Genomic DNA, 18,078 nt, shown 5'->3' with positions numbered 1-18,078 from the left:
ATCACCGGAGCACACCGAGGTAGGAAAGAAAATACTCGACGCAATGACCAACCTGTGAGCCGTCCCCTCGAGAAGCCTGTCGGATTATGGATCGGACATCCCCGTAATAGAGGAGACACCTGTTCTGTTTCGGTCCGCTGCTGACAGACGATTACAATATCTGGGTGAGCCTCGAAACACTGATGAAGCGAGGCCCCTCTTGGCCTTTGCGCTCGAGTGGATTCATTACTATCGTACCTCACCTTGTTGTGTCTTTTATTTTGAGCATTGCCATTCGCACACGTGTAATGTGCCCAGGTACAAGTCCTTTCGGCAAACCAATGTGCCCAGCATGAACAGCCATAGGCCACTTGAATCAATAAACATAATTTAACAAATGCAATAAAAATAAGGATAGGGGATAATCTTAAGAATAAGGGTTATAAAGCCTTACTTCCTAACTGTCACATTAGGTGGATTGTTGATAATTATCTTTCGGATCGTACTTGTGTGAATAGCAAGCTGCACGTGTGCAAATAGTGATGCGCTATCCTGGCATGCTCGCCTTGACAGCCAAGCCGGAACGGCGTCTTTGCCGAGAAAGTGCCTGCGACGCTGTGTCTGCTGGTCATTGACGTAGAAAAAGACCTCGACTGCCTGGAGTTACGCGGCCTATATTGCATTGGCCCACACGTCTCGTCAACCCACATATCCCATGCAGTGTCTACATCATCTCGCTTCTCGGTAGTACATACGTCTTGCGGCTGTTGAGGCAGTACACACACATGTGTGTGTCACGGAAAACGTAGAGTGGTATTCTGCCGTCGAGAGGAGCCTTGCCGTATTCCCGTATGTTCCCGTCCAACTGAGCATTCTGTGTTTCCACACATGTGCCCTCGCACAGTATAGACGTCGCATGCGGCCTCCTGGTGTATCAAACCGACCGGTGGCCGTATCTGAGACCGGTGGGCATCTAGAAGGTTGCGAGTTCTCAAGTCCCTTGGCAATTTGTCGATACATTTGAGTACCATACTGGCCTCTTCGATCCAGCATGCCTCCCACACCTCACTCGGCGCCAACAAACTGTACGAGTCAGAGAAAATACTCCCATGTGCTGGCTTGAAAATGAGGCCCTCCCCTCCCCTAGTAAATCAACAAAAGACCTTTTCCCCGCATCACCGGGCGCCTTTGGTCTGACAAATTCATCTTAGGCAACAAACAGGGGCCCCTTTTTAATGGACGAGAGGCTTTTAGATCGCACTGAGACTGCTGTTACAGAAGAATGCAGTTCCTAAAAGCCGATCCCACGTCTCTCACGCCGTAGTGTCCATCCTGGCTAAGTTAGAGCGATGGAGTAATATTCGGCGAAACTCATGCGTCTGACTTGGGTTATGGCGCCATGGTGAAAGTGGGCATTCTGAGCAATCGCGCCGTCAGTGAAACGGGGACTTGACAAGAAGTCCGACGATTCGAAATAATCGACTGGGGAACGAGTATCTCGTCGTCTCAGGGGTTGCGACGGTTCCGTCTTTGCTCAACGCGATTCGCTTACCAAGTTGCAAACATCTGGCGAACTGGCATGTCGCATGTGGACGTTGGAGACGGCACACAATCGGAAGTTCCGTTAGTCAACAGCTGCTCCCGTGTTCAACGTTTGTTGGGCTTTTGTGCCGAAGGATGCCGTCGTGATAAACGCCACATACGGATGCTTTGCTCTGCGTGACGCTCGTATCGTGTAAGACGTGAACTAGTATTTGGGTTGGCAAACACTTCTGGCCAGCGACGGTTATCTGATGTCGTCAAATCATCACGAGATGCTTGCTCCTGTGATGGGGAGATGGGCTACATTTCACTTCGTCACTGCGTTTGACTGCCTTGCAAACCTTCAAGGGGTAAATAAAGAGATTTTCCATTTAGCTGGAAATGACTCTACCCGACTCACTTTTATCGGCTAACTACAGAGCTTCGCTGTTAGGAACTTGTTGTTGGCAAGAGTTTACGTTGACGACCATCCCAGTTAAATTTTTGGTTTCCTTCTACCTCTTCTTTGGCTATAATACCCGGAAATTTAGACCCCAACTAAATCATCATACCTTGTGCCATATTGCATTTACCAAGCAGTGATGTCTTCCACCTCTGCTTCTCCAAAGGTGCTCGACTTTGTCAACTGTCCCACCCCGGCCTCCTCGGGTGCGCCACCGTCCTTGTTCATGATGTCTGGGAGCACCTCCTTGAGGAACCCGAGGACGTAGTTGTTGACCTGCTCAAACTGCAACAGGAACGCATCGTGGCCCTCGGGACTGTCGATTCGCTCTAGGCGCGAGTTCTTGATGTGCTCTGCAATCTCCTCCTGCTCCGCAAAGGTGAAGAGACCATCGCTCTCAATGCCCAGCACCAGAGTGGGCTGCTCAATCATGGCCAGCGCCTCGGCGATGCTGCCGGCTCGGTTTCTTGACACGTCGTGCGTGTCCAGCTTGCGGGTCATGGCGATATAGCAGTTGCTATCGAACCGCTTGACAAATTTGCCGCCCTGGTAGCGCAGGTAGGACTGGGCCGAGAAGTAGGTCGAAGTCGGCAGCGTTTCGCCTCCAGTGAGGCCTCCCTTGCTTGGACCGTGGAACTGCGGATCAGCAACGTCCGCAGCTGGGTCTGGGGCTTGGGTCGCAGAGGCCCCGTCGGGAGTTACGCTCTGGCTGTTGTCGCGCGAACGCGTCTTGCGCTTCACCTTGTGGCCATCGTTGTGGATGTGGAAGTGCGCCTCCGACGGCGTCGTGGGCTGGGGTCGCTCCCGGATGGTCTGCACCTTGGAAGGATCGGGGATGTTGCGGCCGAACCGAGACTCGAACGAGTTGCGGCTCCGGTATGTCAGCAGCGCCGACATGCGGGCGGCGCCCAGTCCCGTCGACGGCGGGTCCTCGAAGGGGTAGTATCCGTCATCATACTTCGGGTCTGCGTAGATGCTCTGGCGCTGAGCCTCACCCCAGCTAATGCCCCAGGCGCTGTGTCTGCTGGAGGTGGCGATGGGAACGATACATCGAATGTAGTCCTTGCCAAAGTACGCCCACTCCAGGACGAACATGCCGCCCAGCGATCCTCCGATAACGGCGGCAATCTGCTTGACACCCAAGTCGTTCAGGACGAGTCTGTGAAGGCTACAGTTTGTTAGAATATTGATTTATCTGCGGCCTGGACTGACCTACTTGACATCATCGCGAATGGTCGTGAGGGGGAATTCAGGGCCGTAGCGACCCTTGGTGGGGTCGTTCTCCTTGGCCGTTACCGGACTCGCAGTGCCGTACGGACTACCCAGGCTGTTCATACAGACAATGAAGAACCGTGAGGTATCAAAGGCGCGGCCGGGTCCTCCCAGCAATGGACCCCACCAGTCACTCACATCGGCGCTGCCAGTGAGAGCGTGGCAGATGACCATGGCATTATCGCCGTCAGGGTTGAGCTTGCCCCTGGTCGTGTATGCGACAGGGAGGTTGTGGAGGGTGACCCCGGACTCAAGCGTGAACTCGGGGACAATTGCTATGTGCTGATCGGGAATGAGAGTCGCAAACGGGTTCTCAGGTTGAGATTGCGTTCTTTCTTGCACGTATTCAGCCACCAGTCTTCTCTTGAACAAATTGCATCGCGCGCGGCATGAGGGGCAGAGCCACTTGGCTTGAACTGTAGCACATGGAACGGGGTTAAGGCAATAATGAGTACTGACCGTATTGCTTCTGCGCGCCGCCATTGGCGACCGTCTCTTGGGCCATGGTGTGTAGCTGACGTCCTTTCAGTCCGACAGGCGTGGGTGAAGCGTATATATATGCAGATGCAGATGTAGATGCGAGGGGTCTGTGAGACAGACAAATCTCGGTCTCCCAGTTAAAGAACCCTAGGTGTCTCACTTCAAAAAATGGACCCAAGCAAATAGTCAGTTCCTAGTCGGTCTCAGCCAGAATCTAAACAAAAAGATATGCTTTCAGCAAGTTGGGAGAGAAAAACCCCGTCCTTGCGATGGCGTAATTCGTGCCGTCTCCAGGACCATCTCTGACTCAGCCAATCGGGTCCTGGCTCCGGAAGTCGGACGTCTGCCCAGTGCCCAATCCGGCCGGCATTTGGGTCAGTGACGCGGTCACGTGGTGCGCCGAAAGAGGCCGAAGCGGAGCGGAGGCAACCTGCACCGTCTTGCGGGTACGTACCTGACTGAACCGGCGCGCAGAACTGGTCCGTGCACCGTTGTCCGGTTTAGCTCAAGTGGCAGCCTTGTCACGACCGTTTCCCCAGTAAGGCTGCCAAAACGCCGTGACAGTTTGAGGGAGCTTCGCCCGCTGGTGAACTCTGCCGCATCATCGCCAAACGCGAGAAACGCCATTCGGTTGACGATTTCGACACGGGCGCCCCAAGCTGGAGCAGCAGCACCCTCGACTTCGCATCCGCGGCTGACCGCCCTTGCTGTCTTCTTTTCTTCGGATTCATTCCCTTGCCGTCGGCTTTCCTTGTCCCCCAAACTCCTTTGTCCTCCAAAGTCATTCTTTTTCCGCGTCGCCAGCACGAGCCAAAGAGGTAGCCCCCAGCCAGCCTCAACCTATCCCCGCAACATCGCCCAACTCATGCCCTCACTCTAGTCTACCACCCGAAGACCTTTCTTCCTCGACCACGCGGCCAGTCAACCCCCAATGAGATAGCCATCGCCCCCGTCCCGAACCTCGAGAGCCATGGCTCCCAAGCGCAAGAGAAACGAACGCTTGTCGGTCGAAGGAGGAGGCAGATCTTCGCCGCATCGCCCTGGAGACATGCCACTCGGCCAGCACGATCGCGACGATAATTCCGGACGCGGTCGCGGTCGCAACCATCGCGGTATGGGCCGTCGCGACTCATCGCAAAACCTCGGCAGAAACCACCCGAACCATCAGCAGAACCAGCCAAACTCATCACCAGCTCAGCAACGATCCAGCTCCTCCTCTCGTCAACCTCCACCCCCACCTCCACCTCCACAGCCTATCAAGGCACCTACTCCTGCTCCACAACCATCGTATGCGAGGCCAGTCTCCCCGGTCCGGTCGAACTACCGCTATGATAACCTCACAGACGAGAAGATTAGCACTTGGGCCGAACGCAGCCGGGATGAGATTGTCCAACATGGCAAGCAGTCGCGAGAGGATGTTGACATCACAGAGCTCTCGAGTTTGTTCCAGGAGTTCATCCATGCTGTCGTCGAGGACCGACTCAATCCCGCCGATGCTGGTGCCTGCGTCAAGGAGATGATTGGTGACGAAACGTCAGAGATGATTAAGGATTCCTACGCGTTCGCCCCCCACACCCTCTTCCTCGACTCCCTTTCGGTTGTGATGGACAACGAGCCGGCCATCTATCGACCCTCACTACGCGAGTTCCTCATTGCTACTGGCGTATCCCCGGCCCTTATGCGACAGGTCCTCGACGCACAGGTCCTGCAGCAGCTGGGGCTCATCAGAGACAACTTTGCCAAGTTGGGCATTAAGCAGGCGACAAATCTCCTCTATCGACAAGCAAACTACAACCTGCTTCGCGAGGAAACCGAGGGCTACTCGAAACTCATCACCGAGCTGTTTACCACTAGTAGTGTTACGCCGCCTCCTCCTGAGTTAGCCGACCAGACATTTGAGCGTGTCAAAGCCCTAATCGGAACATTTGATTTGGATGTTGGCAGAGTGCTTGACGTCACCTTGGATGTTGCAGCTGCTGTCTTGATCAAGCAATTCAAGTTCTTTGTCAAGTTCCTCCGCGTCAGCTCCTGGTGGCCACGATCCCACCTCAAGTTTAGTCCCGCCGTTTTCACCGGTGGTCTTCCACTCTGGGCATTCCCTGAATATCCCCATTGGTCGACAACCGACGAGGATGAAGAGATCACCCTTGAGAAGAAGCGGGCGCGGGACACAGCATTTTGGGAACGAGCGCGGGAAATTCATCTGGGCGCATTCTTTGAACTGGGCGGCCGGCAAGTCGCTGATTCAGATTCCCGTCAGTTGACCATTACCAGCGGTGGTGATGGTGAGGATGTGATCGCTGAGTTTGAGCGCCACTGGGTGGAAGAGACCAAGACTCTACCGCCTCCTGGCAACCGGACCGCTGCGCAGCTTCTTGGCTTCAAGCTCCGGTTCTACAACTCCGACGCCCGAGGGGAGGCTGATGTTCTCCCCGCCAACCTGCTCTACCTTGCGGCTCTTCTCATCAAGATTGGTTTCATCTCCCTAACTGATCTGTACCCTCACTTGTCCCCAGCAGATGAGGATATGGAAGTAGTCCGCGAAAACGAAATGAAGAAAGTCGAAGAAAAAGAACGAGCATCCCGCGGTGGCACTATGAACGCCCTCCTCATGGCTGGCGTTCTTCCCCAGGGAGATGACGAAAACCCAATCTCAGGTCTCCCACGACGAGACCTCCCGAAGAAGGTCGAGCCCGAGCCAAAGGATACCGCAGCAGAGGCTGCAGACAATAAACCAAAGCTGCCGGAGCCCTTAGAACAGAAGGTATCTCTGCTCATTCAACTCTTAACAATTGGCGCCCTCCCAGAGTCCCTGTTCATTCTGGGCCGGTTCCCTTGGATCCCTGAAGCATTCCCCGAAGTCCTTGACCGTATCCATCGCATTCTTCACTGCTCAGTCAACAAGGTCTTTAACGATAGTCGACCGGTGCCCGTTGGCGATGCCGAATGCCCGACCAAATTAGTCCCCGACCTCGATCAAACCGGCCTCCCCAAGGGCACTGTCCGACTCAACAGACTGGCGATTCGGAAATCTCTTCGATGGCCCTTCCCCGACAAATCTGACACCAACGAGACTCAGCATTATCGCTATTACTGGGACGAGTGGGCGGACAATGTGCCAATCTGCCAGACAGTAGACGACATTTTCACCCTTTGCGGAACTCTTCTCAACATCTCCGGCCTCAATATCGGCAAGGATGAGATTCTCTTGACGAAACTAGCAAGAATCGGCGCGAAGAGTCTTGCCGAGGACAGATCTGAGGCCAATCTGACCCGTTGGCTCGATCTTCTCCGAAGATTGCTCCTCCCCGCTCTCAGTCATACCAAGGCTAATGCTTCAGTTGTGAACGCCATTTGGGATCTTCTCAAGCACTACCCCATTACCACCCGGTACTCAATGTATGCCGAATGGTTTGAGGGTCAGATTTCTCGAATGCCCTCCATGAAAGCAGCATTCGCACGAGCAACATCGGAAACTCGTGGTACCATGAAACGTGTGTCGCTGACGAACCTAAGCGAAATGGCCAAGCAACTTGCCAAAACTAGCTACTCGTCTCCCGGCATTGTGTTCAGGGTTGCTTTTGAGCAACTTGAGTCGTACCCCAATCTGATTGACGCATTCGTCGAGTGTGCGAAGTACTTTACTGATCTTTCGTACGATGTCCTTGTCTGGTCATTGATGAGCTCTCTTGGCAAGTCCAGGAGCCGCACCCAGGCCGACCATGCCCTCACCACCAGCAAGTGGCTTCAGGCTCTGTCAAGATTCTCTGGCAGGGTCTTCCGAAGATACACTATCCTAAATGCCACGCCCGTCCTTCAGTATGTCAACAATCAACTACAAAAGGGCAATTCTACCGACTTGATCATCCTAAAAGAGCTCATCGCCTCCATGGGGGGGATTGTGGACTCGGTGGATTTCACAGACTATCAAGTACTTTCAATGGCTGGAGGTCAATACCTGCGGCGTCACACACTGATCCGCGGGCAAGACAAACGCTACGAAAACATCAAGAGCTCGAAGCGACTTATTCAAGCCTTGACCGATTCGAAGCTTGCTTCCCAGTTTCTCATCAACTTAGCGCAGTACCGACAAGCGGCGCTGTTCCAGGTGCCCGAGGACGAAGCGCACATCAAGTATCTGTCGTCAATGATTGATGATTCTCACCAGATCTTAGTCAAGTATTTGGATCTTCTCTGGAGCAATCTTGACCCGGCTGCCTTCGATGAAATTGCACCGTCGATTCCTGAACTCATGAACTCGTACGGCTTAGACACGGACCTAGCCTTCCTTGTTGGAAGGTCCAGTCTTGCCCACCGCATGTTCCCTTGGAAGCCAAAAAAGTTGGAGGAAAAGGAGAAGGCTCAGTCTTCGCAAACCAACGCAGACAAGGATGGCGATGTTGCGATGGGTGATGCGAAAGCCACACCTGCAGGCGACACTCCCAACGTCGATGCGGCGGCGACCGACGAACAGGTGGGCGCTCAGAACTCACCAGCGCTCGACTCGACGACTAACCCCAAGCAATCACAGAAACCCGACGATTCTTCAATGATCAAGGCGGCGTTGCAACCCATTGTGGACTCAATCCAGGACTCCGTTCGACCGGAAGCCTGGCAAAAGATCACACCCGAGCTCTATGTCACTTTCTGGGCGCTTCAACTCGGAGATCTCTTTTGCCCCGACAAGATCTACAGACAAGAGAAAGAGAGGCTCAAAACCGAGGAGATTACTGTTTCTCGAGACCGAAGCGACATGTCACGGAGGGGACAAGAGCGCAAGATGGAGAAGAGAAAGGAGCTAATGCAACTCCAGATTGGCCTGTCTGAGGAGTGTGGCGAGCATTTGCTTCGCCAAGGCAAGTGGAAGTTCTTCCTGAGCAAGCAGTTTCAGTCGTCCTTCCCCGAGCCTAGGGCTAAGCCGGACGCCATTTCGGACATCTTGCTCGAACAGTGCTTTATCCCCCGAATGCTCTTGTCTACCGCCGATGCCGAGTATACCTACAGGTTTATCAAGGCACTCCATGAGTGGAACGCACCCGGTTTTACGCTTATGTCGCTCTACGACCGGCTGTTCAACGCTAACAGACTGCGGTCTCTAATCTTCACCGCGACCGTCATGGAGGCTGAATACCTGGGTCGTTTCTTGAAACTCATCTTGGAGGACTTATCGAGATGGCACAAGAACGCCCCTGTCCCGAACGAAAAGGACACCAAGGCGTCTAGAGATCAACCTCGTCTTGGGGCATTCGAGAAGGAGGGCAAGGGCCCAAGCGAGCAACCTCGTCTTGGGTTCGCGCTGACATTTGACGACAATGGAAAGCCGCTCACGTTCGTGGAGCATGCCCAATTCAAGGATTTGCTGTTCCGCTGGCACAAAAACCTGAACATGGCTCTTCGATCTTGTCTTGAGGGTTCGGAGTGGATGCACATCAGGAATGCCATCAGTGTGCTGAAGTCCGTGCTCGACTTCTTCCCCGCCATCGACTTCATGGCCACCAAGTTTTCGTCACTGCTTCAGACTATCACCAAGCAAGAGTCAACCGCCAAACCATCGGCTGATAGTGAAATCGGTGGACGTGTGGACTTGTCCGTTGCTGCGCAGGGCGCAATGTCCGAGCTTCAGAGGAGGAAGTCCAAATGGGTTATGGTCCAAGCCTTCCGCCCAGGAAGTGTAAGTCGTCCACTTGATGCAAAGTTGAGCATTTCTGACATATACAAGGTCGGCGCTTCCCAGAGTGACGACAAGTCAACCAACCTTCGTGCTACGGCGCCAGAGTTTAAGCCTTCTACAACGAGGTGAGTACCAGAATTTACAACCTCAACTACGAGTTGTACTAATCAGCCCTTAGGACGCCGGGAGGGAAGCAAGCGACGAACGAGGAGGAGGATGGAGAGGTCAAGGACGGCAAGGATGGCAGGTCTCCGGGACCTGAAGCCATGTCGAAGGCCAATTCAGCCGCCCTGAAGGACAATCTCCCAGCCAAGCCAACTGGCTTATCCAGAGACACGTCAAAAAGAGACCCCCCTGCGTCTGGCCCTGGCCGCAACTCGACACCTGGCCCTGGTCCGGGTTCTGGGTTTAATGGCCCTAAGGGCGACTCCCGACCGAATACTCTCCCAGATCGTCCGCCTCACACCCTCCCAAACCGACCCAACGTTCCCATCCCAACCCATGGCACCCCTGAGCGATTCAGCCAGCCGAGAGGGCATGAGCGTCGCGACGGTAAGGATCCGCGCGAATCTCGCTCTCGAGATTCCAGGGAAACTCGAGAGCCACGCGAAGGCCGTGACCCACGTGAGCCTCGAGATGCTCGTGACAACAGGGAAACCCGAGAGCCGCGTGATCCTCGAGACCCTCGCCAATTTGATCCTGCGCGACCGGATCGACCTCGCGACTTCCCCGACCGGCGAAATCCTGATCAAGTCCGCGACCCAGCAGCGAGGCCAGATATGCCTCCTCGCCGCAACGAGCATGAACGGGACCGACCGCGCGACAGGGGTGGACGAAATCATGAACCGTCCCACGGGCGACTTAACGAATCCCCCGCTCCTCCCACGGCGCAGACCGTAAGCGCTGATGCTGTGGAGCCGATTATGAATCCGGAAAGAGCAGCTCTTTTTGCTCAGGAGGGTCCAGATCGCCCGCGTGCGCCTGACTCTGACCGACCGAATCGTGGTCGACGGCCGACCTCGGCTAATGATGCAATTGAGGGCGTCAACCCGGAGAGAGCGGCCTTGATCGAAGAAAAGGACAATACACCATCGCGGGCCCCTAGAGAGGAGCGTGAACGTAATGCTCGTGGTCAGTCCCCACGACGCGGTGGTCGATATGGCCAGGAAAACGGCCCAGCTGGTGGTGGTCGTGAGACTCGACATGATCGACCTTATGCTCCAGAGCATCGACAAGCTGGGAGAGATCCACGAGAACGATCACCGATGTCAGGGAATTTCAGGGGAGAAAGGCCAATGGACAGAGAAGGGGAGAGGGGTCCTCCACCTAAGAGCCGCGACGCATCAGGGTTTCACGGGCCATCTCGGGGTCCGGATCCCGACTACAAGGCGCCCCATCACGACCACTCATATGGACGATTGAACACCATTCAGAATGTGGCCGACATCCCATTTGGTCCAAGGGGCCGGGGCCGCGGGGCCTCGAGAGGCGGGCACGGAGGCCCTCAAAATCTACCCGGCCGGATGGACAACCGCTTTCCGGCCCCAGAGGCTGAGCGACCTCCAACTCCGGAGCGGCCTCCGCCAACGGGACCATCGCAGGGCAGAGGACGACGCGGTGGCTACGAATCAAACACTGGACCTGTTACTCCTTCAGCAACGCCCGGTGGTCCCTCCCATTCAGACAGGCCCAGGAACTCTGGTCCCGGACCCTCGGCTCCCCCGGCTCCCTCGCCAGCCCCGACAACTGCAACACCGTTAGATGTTCATCCTTCACGCCTCGCACAGATTGGTGGCTCAATCCCACCACCGCCACCTCCAGGCCCACCGCCGCATGCACATGGCCGCCAGCCAATGCAGGGAACGAACACCCCCGACCGAGGTTCCGGACCTGGACCGAGACAGACCCCCGGCAGCTACTCCGGATCGCCAGTCGGCGATAACGGTGTGCCTACTGGGCCGTCGTCGAACAACGAGCGATCTCGAACCGGTAACAACGGCAGAAGGCAGATCGCGGGAATCAACAGTACGCTACAGCAGTCACAGGGGAACAAGCCCGAATTGAGCCGAAGCAACAGCATGCGAAGGAACCAGCCAAGGCAGACGCTTGGCAATTCGGACGCCCAGGTCCTTACTGGTGGCTCCCCCGTCGCAACGCCCACACAAGAACGCCCAGATCCAGCACGGCACGATTCTTCCAACCGAGGACCTCCAAATGGAGAGGAGGCGTCCGGCCGAAGTGACCACGAACGTAGCCGTCGGGAGAGTCGGTCCAATCGACCATCAAGACGTGGCAGTCGTGAACGGGATCGCGAACGAAGCCCCGGCCGAGAACGCGAGGGCAAGGAGCATCGTGAATATCGTGACCGAAGGTCAGGAGCTGCTGAGGGTGGACGGGCCGAAGGTGGGCGAACCGAAGGTGTACGCGCTGAGGGCGGAAGAGAGGAACGGGAGTCGCGCAGGTCAAACAGAGATCAAGCGGCCCCTCCGCGCGAACCCATGGGCCCCCCGTCCGGCAGTGGGAGAGACGCGGGTTCCGGTAGAGAGACCCGACACCGAAACGAAGGACAAGGACCTCGAGGAGGGGAAGACTGGGGAAACAACAGGGGAGGACGGGGGGGGCCACGAGAGGGAGGGCCACGACAAGAGGAACGACGGGAGGGAAGAGAGGACCGTGGCAGGAAGCGGAGAAGCGAGGAAGGAGCCGGCGCTTTATCGAGCGAACGCGAGAAGAGACCGAGACGATAGAGCTGGACAGGGATTTCTTTTTTTCATGTTTGAGTACGAAAGGAACCTCGACGAGGAGAAGAGGCGGCACCAAAAGGCCGACCTAGGAAGAAACTCATAGGAGGACGACGGCCGCCGATCCAGGGAGAGAGCGAGAGAGTGACGGGGAAAGAAAAGGGTGACGAAGACGGCATCCGTGGACGATACGCGACACGGACGCATTCATCATCTCGGCGTTTTCTGGACCGAATTTCTTTGTTTCCACTACAACCGTTGCTTCATTCGAGTGCATTTACTGCCTGCCTACCTACCTACCTTATTTTGCGCACACCACCATTCACTACTACTTCTATTACTACTTGTCTGTCATATGGGAAAGGGGACTGCGATCTGTTCTGGCGGTCACCTATCATCAGAGGGCCAACGAAGAGCCAAACAACCAAAATACAACACTGTTTTTATCCGGAAAAAGATGCTTCTTTGCTCAAATCATACTGCACAAAAGCCTGGTGGTGGTGGTGGTGGAGATGGGCATGAAACAAGGGATGAATGAGTTGGAGAATCGGGCGTTTTCGATCTAAGATGTTTGATGTACGACGTTTGATGCAAGACGTTGGATGTAAGATAATGACAATATGATAAGGGTGAGGTGGAAGATGATGACTGAAGGATTGGCTGATGCAAGGGCTGAGGTAGTATAACAAGGTCAGCAGGGGTGGCGGTGATGGAGATGAAGGGATCGAGGGACTCAACTCAGGGACTCAGTCGGAGGCCTGTGAGATATTCTTGGCGCTGGGCTTGGCCATTTGCTGGGGCTGATGGCTCAAGCGTCGTTCAAGGTGCCGTACGATTGGCTGCAGACGGGGCTCTCCGGAAAACCGGCACGGAGAGGTCGGTGGATCGGCGCTACAGACCTCCGAGGCCGCGGTGGGATTGCATCATACTTGCCGGAAGAGGCAATTAGTGGAGGCGGAGGCTCGCACTTGGAACAGCATTCCCCAGCGGCCGCGTCTTCTTCAGCGGCGTTTCGGGAGTCTTCAGCCCTGTGCAGCGCTGAAGAGCCCTGAAGAGCCCTGTAGGAGCGAAGAAACGCCCTGCAGGAACCAGCAAAAGGTCCATAAAGTGGCCACACACGGCACTGAAGCAACGAGCACAGCCCGGTTCGGCGGTTCCAGCGTGGTTTGGATCCCTCTGTTTCAGTGGACCGGGACTTGAGGCTGCTGGGCCAATGGGTGGTTCACCATCGTGAGCCGCAGCCCCCCAAAGCCACGAGGGTTGGCACCTTTGGCGTGCCACCTGTGCGTCTCGATCTTTGCTAATTTGGGTCCGTATTTCGAGGTTTGCAGGGGTGGCTCGTCATATGTCTTGCGTTTGTGTCGAGTGCGTGTGTCGTTTTTCTGCTGAATACGACGCGTGGTTGATATATCATTCTACCCGCCCTGTCGCTGGCCGCCTCTACCCCTTGAGGCATTCAACACTCCCTCGTCTCCTCCACACGCCCAAACTCGCCGAGGGGGAAGCGACTCCCATGCGGACGAGAGACTATAGCACCTTACTTCGAATCACCACGGCTTGAGCGGGTTGATCGACCCCCAAAACCGCCATCATGAGTCCACAGTGCAACGCGACGCTGGAGGACATGAGTACGTCTGCTCGCATTGCTCTCCACCGGGACACGAGAAGCTGACCCGCGATCCCCTCGCTCGTTCAATAGGCTCTCCGAAAGACCAGAAACCCATCGTCGGCAGCTTCACCTTCCCCGAACTCGCCCATATCGTCGGCTCCGCCTCGACCGCCGTCGCCGTCCTCGTCAGCATCTACCTCATCTGGCGGCACGCCCTCAACTACACCAAGCCGCGCGAGCAGCGACACATCATCCGCATCCTCTTTATGGTCCCCGTGTACAGCGTCTCGTCGCTGCTCCAGCTCTTCTTCTACGAACACGCCGTCTACCTCGAGGTCATCTCGCAGTGCTACGAGGCCTTCGCGCTGGCCGCCTTCTTCGCCCTCGTCTGCCACTACGTCGCCCCGGACATCCACTCGCAAAAGGAGTTCTTCCGCGCCATGACGCCCGTCAAGCCCTGGACCTGGCCCATCAAGGGCTTCGCGCGCTGCTGCGGCGGCCAGCGCGGGCCCTGGCGCACGCCGCAGAGCGGCCTGACGTGGTTCAACGTCTGCTGGATTTCCATCTACCAATACTGCTTCACACGCATCGCTGCGGGCGCCATCGCCGTGGCTACCGAGGCCGCCGGCGTCTACTGCGAGAGCTCCAACAACCCGGCCTTTGCCCACATCTGGGTCAGCGCCATCAACATGGTGGCCGTCACCATTGCCATGATGTGCATCATCCAGGTCTACGTCCAGCTGAAGGACGCCCTGGCTGAGCACAAGCTCTTCAGCAAGATCCTGGCCATCAAGCTGGTCGTCTTCCTCGTGCTGTGGCAGACGGTGCTGCTCTCCATCGGCACGTCGACCGTCTCCGCCATGAAGCCCAGCTCGAAGCTGTCCCAAGGCGACCTCAAGGTCGGCATCTCCAGCCTGCTCGTCTGCGTCGAGATGTCCCTCTTCGCCCTCTTCCACCTCTGGGCCTTTCCCTTCCGGCCCTACGTCCCCGGCGCGCCCCCTTCGTTCTACCCCTCGCCGGATCTCACGCGCGGCGGCCCCTCCGTCGAGAACAAGCACCAGTCCCCGAGCGGCGGCCCGCTGGGCATCGGCGCCCTGATGGACGCCATGAACCCGTGGGACCTGGTCAAGGCCGTGGGCCGCGGCGTGCGCTGGCTGTTCGTCGGCGTCAAGCACCGCAAGCAGGACATCAGCTACGGCCCGTCGATGCCGCTCCACTCCCGGCCCGGAAGTCCCAACTACGGCCGGCGCACTTCTCAAGACTCCGATGCGCCCCTGAAGCCGCCGGGCTTGGGCAACAGCGACGACCCCATCCCTCCGCCCGAGTACACCCAGGGCAACTTCCCCGTCCCCGGAAACGAACGCTACGAGCCCATGCGTACCCCCAACGACCCAACATTCCCCCCTCATATGCCACCCCCCGAACCATACGACGGCGGACGTGCGCATATATCATCCTTGCCGCCCCAATCCTATGGCCCGGAGAGTCAGAGAATGGACTATCGGAGAGGATGAGATGTTGGCATCGGTGCATACTACGGAACTGGTGTAATCAAGGATTTTGTGACATTTGGCCTAAAAAGGGGGAGTTTGTGACATTAGGGTGAGATATGGGTACCATATTTTATGGTTAGATACAACGTTAAAAACGTTGTTATGAAGATATGAACTTTACCATCCGTCGAGTCCAAAACATTATTTGCACTTGTATCCACGCCACGTAACAAGCCATCCTCACATTCACCCATTGCCTCTCCGATGCGTGCAACTAACCGTATTCTCGAGATGGCTGGCTTGCCAAGCATCTGCTGAGCAGTTAGCCGTCATATTAGACAACTACTCAGGGCACTAGATTAAATGAACATCTTAGGTTCTCATATATCCTGATCACAATAATCTATAATCCATTCGCATCACTCTTCCTTCAAAACAATTCATATACACGAGACAATCCCTCGTTACGTCAAGGAAAGCAATGGCACTCATCTGGACCAGATTAAATCAAACAGCTTGAATTGTTGCTATGAATACGAAGGTATCGCTCTCCAGATATCCTGGACCACTCTTGAAAAAGTATGCTTTTAGTCGCTAAAGTTTCGCACCGTTTCTCTATATACATAAACCAATCCATCCTCCGTAAGACAACGACGGCCCATTAGATCCATACCATGAGGCATCCTTGACGCTCGTACAGCCAAGCTGTAATTGGCGAGTGTTCTCCGCTGAAGGTTCCTGACCGTTGGCCAGTCAAGCCACCGTGTCGTAATGCCTGAAAATGTAGCCACGAAGTGAACATAGAAGCAGTCGGCAACTGCTCTTCATAACGATGCCGATAGTGCTATCGAAGCAGCACCTACTTTGGTGCTTGTGTATGTATGTGGGGCAAGACCTCGTCCTCCAATTGCTGGGAGACCACAGTGTTTGTTCCATCATGTAATGCCCCCCCTAAAAAATGCCAACGCCTTCCTGGTATCTCGAAATGCAAAACCCATGGGTGGTGGAAAAGGTGTAAGCCGGAGAGGCGAAATTCGTGTGCGTCGTGAGGTTCAGCAATCTGATGCTCACCCCGGTGGAAGTGTGTTTTGTCCATGCGTTGAGGTCCTCATTCTCAAGCAGGATCGGGGTTCGTTGCCCGCAGCACTTTGGGTGCCTGGATCCTCCGCGAGTAATCATGCTCATCACCCAGAGTATTGACACTCTCGTGACTGCCGCCTCGGACGTACAATCCTTGCTTGAACGGGTCCATGCGCGGGTCAACCTGCAATGTGCTATTCCGCTTGCTGGCGGCGTTGGGTGACACTGGGGAAGCTCCGGCCACGCTCATATCGGGTTGGTTGCCGGACGAGCTGTCTCGTATACTAGGGTCGTCCTCAAAGCCCTCGCGCCGTTGGCGTTGCTTGCGTCGTCGGAACCAGAAGAAAAGGGCGAGGCCAGCGGCGACGATTACGGCTCCTATGACGCCAACCACGATACCAACAACTTCTCCTGTCTTCAGGCCGCTATTCTTAGCTTTGAGTCCGGAGGTGTCGCTGTCGCTTGACGTGGACCCCGTGTGGCTGGGGCCAATCGTCACAGTCTTGATGGTTCCGCCGTCTGTAACTGTCTGTACTTCGGACGTGGACTCAGTGGAAGCCGAGGTTTTCGAAGAGGTATCGTCAGACTAGACATCTGTCAGCATGCTCCCAGAAGTGCAGTGAAACATCACTCAGTCGTCCGAATCCTGAAGGCCAGGCGTTAAGAAAAAGGCATACAGAAGTTGATGTTGATGTTGATGTTTCCGAAGTGGTAGTCGAGGTTTCGACCACAGTCACTGTATTCTGTACCGTTTCAGTCACCTTGGAGATCGCCGCGGTCGTTGGTGCCTGAAACCCGCCTGTTAAGCCTCGATTTCTTACCGATCGGGTTCAGAGCAATTGATGATGGCAGAGGAGGGTGATATAATAGCATTTGGGTGGCAGATGGAATGATTTGGCGGACACTCGTCCAGTCACGATGCGGACGCGGTTCACACTATGAATCATGCAACAAGAATGGAAAGAAAACTTACTTCTGAAGTGGCTGAGGACGAAGCAGCCTGTGTGCCTGATGGCAAGACACCGCCCAACGAGAGATATCCAAACAGGCCATCGCCACCACAATCCTCGATGGGATATGCAGGGCAAGGGGTATTGCATTTTGAAACATCCTCCTGGGTCGACTTGGCAGGGGCGAAGTTGGAGCACCAGCAAGAGTTGGACTGGGTGATGGCGTAGGCGTAATCGTTAACGCAGAAATTATAGCAAAGACCGTTTGTTTGGTAAATGCTGGTGTCTGTAGTGATTTTCTTGTTAGAGGCAAGTGATTGATGATCAACAAGTTCGTTACATACTTCGGTCCGTTGAGCCGGTGTTTAATGAGGCGCAGATATCAACATCGATGGCTGTGGTGACAGGTGACCACGAGGCGACCAGCAGGAACAGAACGCCCAGCGTTTGGGCGCTCTGATGAAGGGGAATCATGTTGATGATCTGGTCGTGTCCAAAAGTTCTATTCGAGGTAGTAGTGGTCAGCGACTGCGATGCCAGGGGCACAGTGATCGGTCAAAAGGGTATAATGGGACAACTAACCGATACCAATGGAGTCGAAAGCGGCAGGCAGGTGTAGTCCAGGACGAGTTGAAGCGTGGCGAATCACGACATACCACGATTAATGGGACTTCTCAGATGGCCAAATCCATATCAGGTGGGTGATCGGTCGGTGGTGTAACTGATTCCGCAACTGCCGGGGGGAGCAGTCTCGAGCAAGGCAAGCGCAGTGTGTTGTGTTGGCTGTCGGGAAGGACAAGGTGAATCGGGGGTGGTGAT

The 18,078-nt window shown here is 55.5% G+C and overlaps 4 protein-coding genes across 4 annotated transcripts; 2 read left to right on the top strand and 2 right to left on the bottom strand.

Moving 5' to 3' along the window:
• Positions 1 to 1,872: 1,872 nt before the first annotated feature.
• BGZ61DRAFT_454037 (homoserine O-acetyltransferase) lies at positions 1,873 to 4,022 on the bottom strand. Its single transcript, XM_046246149.1, has 3 exons — positions 3,695 to 4,022; positions 3,180 to 3,570; positions 1,873 to 3,131 (listed from the first exon to the last, which is right to left on the bottom strand). The coding sequence occupies exons 1-3, from the start codon at positions 3,738 to 3,740 to the stop codon at positions 2,090 to 2,092; spliced, it is 1,479 nt and encodes a 492-aa protein (XP_046103361.1). The 5' UTR covers positions 3,741 to 4,022; the 3' UTR covers positions 1,873 to 2,089.
• Positions 4,023 to 4,685: 663 nt separating this feature from the next.
• BGZ61DRAFT_547521 (transcription factor/nuclear export subunit protein 2-domain-containing protein) lies at positions 4,686 to 12,358 on the top strand (the record flags this gene model as incomplete). The annotated part of the gene is made up of 3 exons (XM_046255362.1): positions 4,686 to 9,386; positions 9,435 to 9,511; positions 9,565 to 12,358. The coding sequence occupies 3 exons, from the start codon at positions 4,686 to 4,688 to the stop codon at positions 12,131 to 12,133; spliced, it is 7,347 nt and encodes a 2,448-aa protein (XP_046103360.1). The 3' UTR covers positions 12,134 to 12,358.
• A 1,375-nt stretch (positions 12,359 to 13,733) lies between these two features.
• On the top strand, positions 13,734 to 15,422 carry BGZ61DRAFT_454032 (organic solute transporter Ostalpha-domain-containing protein). Its single transcript, XM_046246148.1, has one exon. The coding sequence runs from the start codon at positions 14,003 to 14,005 to the stop codon at positions 15,248 to 15,250; it is 1,248 nt and encodes a 415-aa protein (XP_046103359.1). The 5' UTR covers positions 13,734 to 14,002; the 3' UTR covers positions 15,251 to 15,422.
• Positions 15,423 to 16,255: 833 nt separating this feature from the next.
• On the bottom strand, positions 16,256 to 18,011 carry BGZ61DRAFT_49642 (uncharacterized protein). Its single transcript, XM_046251016.1, has 4 exons — positions 17,842 to 18,011; positions 17,604 to 17,761; positions 17,283 to 17,545; positions 16,256 to 16,895 (listed from the first exon to the last, which is right to left on the bottom strand). Exons 2-4 carry the CDS (start codon positions 17,731 to 17,733, stop codon positions 16,344 to 16,346), a joined length of 945 nt encoding a protein of 314 aa, XP_046103358.1. The 5' UTR covers positions 17,734 to 17,761; positions 17,842 to 18,011; the 3' UTR covers positions 16,256 to 16,343.
• Between the last annotated feature and the right edge of the window lie 67 nt (positions 18,012 to 18,078).

The sequence above is a fragment of the Ilyonectria robusta genome (genome assembly GCF_021365365.1).
Source record: "Ilyonectria robusta strain PMI_751 chromosome Unknown BGZ61scaffold_12, whole genome shotgun sequence".
NCBI classification, from domain to species: domain Eukaryota; kingdom Fungi; phylum Ascomycota; class Sordariomycetes; order Hypocreales; family Nectriaceae; genus Ilyonectria; species Ilyonectria robusta.
This window is presented reverse-complemented; position numbering and strand designations above follow the sequence as displayed.

Bases quoted from the DNA above. Each gene is read 5' to 3' on its own strand.
- BGZ61DRAFT_454037 (XM_046246149.1), bottom strand. From the start codon at position 3,740: ATGGCCCAAGAGACGGTCGCCAATGGCGGCGCGCAGAAGCAATACG. The intron at 3,571-3,694 runs GTCAGTACTCAT...AATACGTGCAAG, and splicing joins CGGCGCGCAGAAGCAATACG to AAAGAACGCAATCTCAACCT. The intron at 3,132-3,179 runs GTAGGTCAGTCC...AACAAACTGTAG, and splicing joins ACCATTCGCGATGATGTCAA to CCTTCACAGACTCGTCCTGA.
- BGZ61DRAFT_454032 (XM_046246148.1), top strand. From the start codon at position 14,003: ATGGTCCCCGTGTACAGCGTCTCGTCGCTGCTCCAGCTCTTCTTCTAC.
- BGZ61DRAFT_49642 (XM_046251016.1), bottom strand. From the start codon at position 17,733: ATGATTCCCCTTCATCAGAGCGCCCAAACGCTGGGCGTTCTGTTCCTG. The intron at 17,546-17,603 runs GTATGTAACGAA...AAATCACTACAG, and splicing joins CACCGGCTCAACGGACCGAA to ACACCAGCATTTACCAAACA. The intron at 16,896-17,282 runs GTAAGTTTTCTT...ACAGATGTCTAG, and splicing joins CGTCCTCAGCCACTTCAGAA to TCTGACGATACCTCTTCGAA.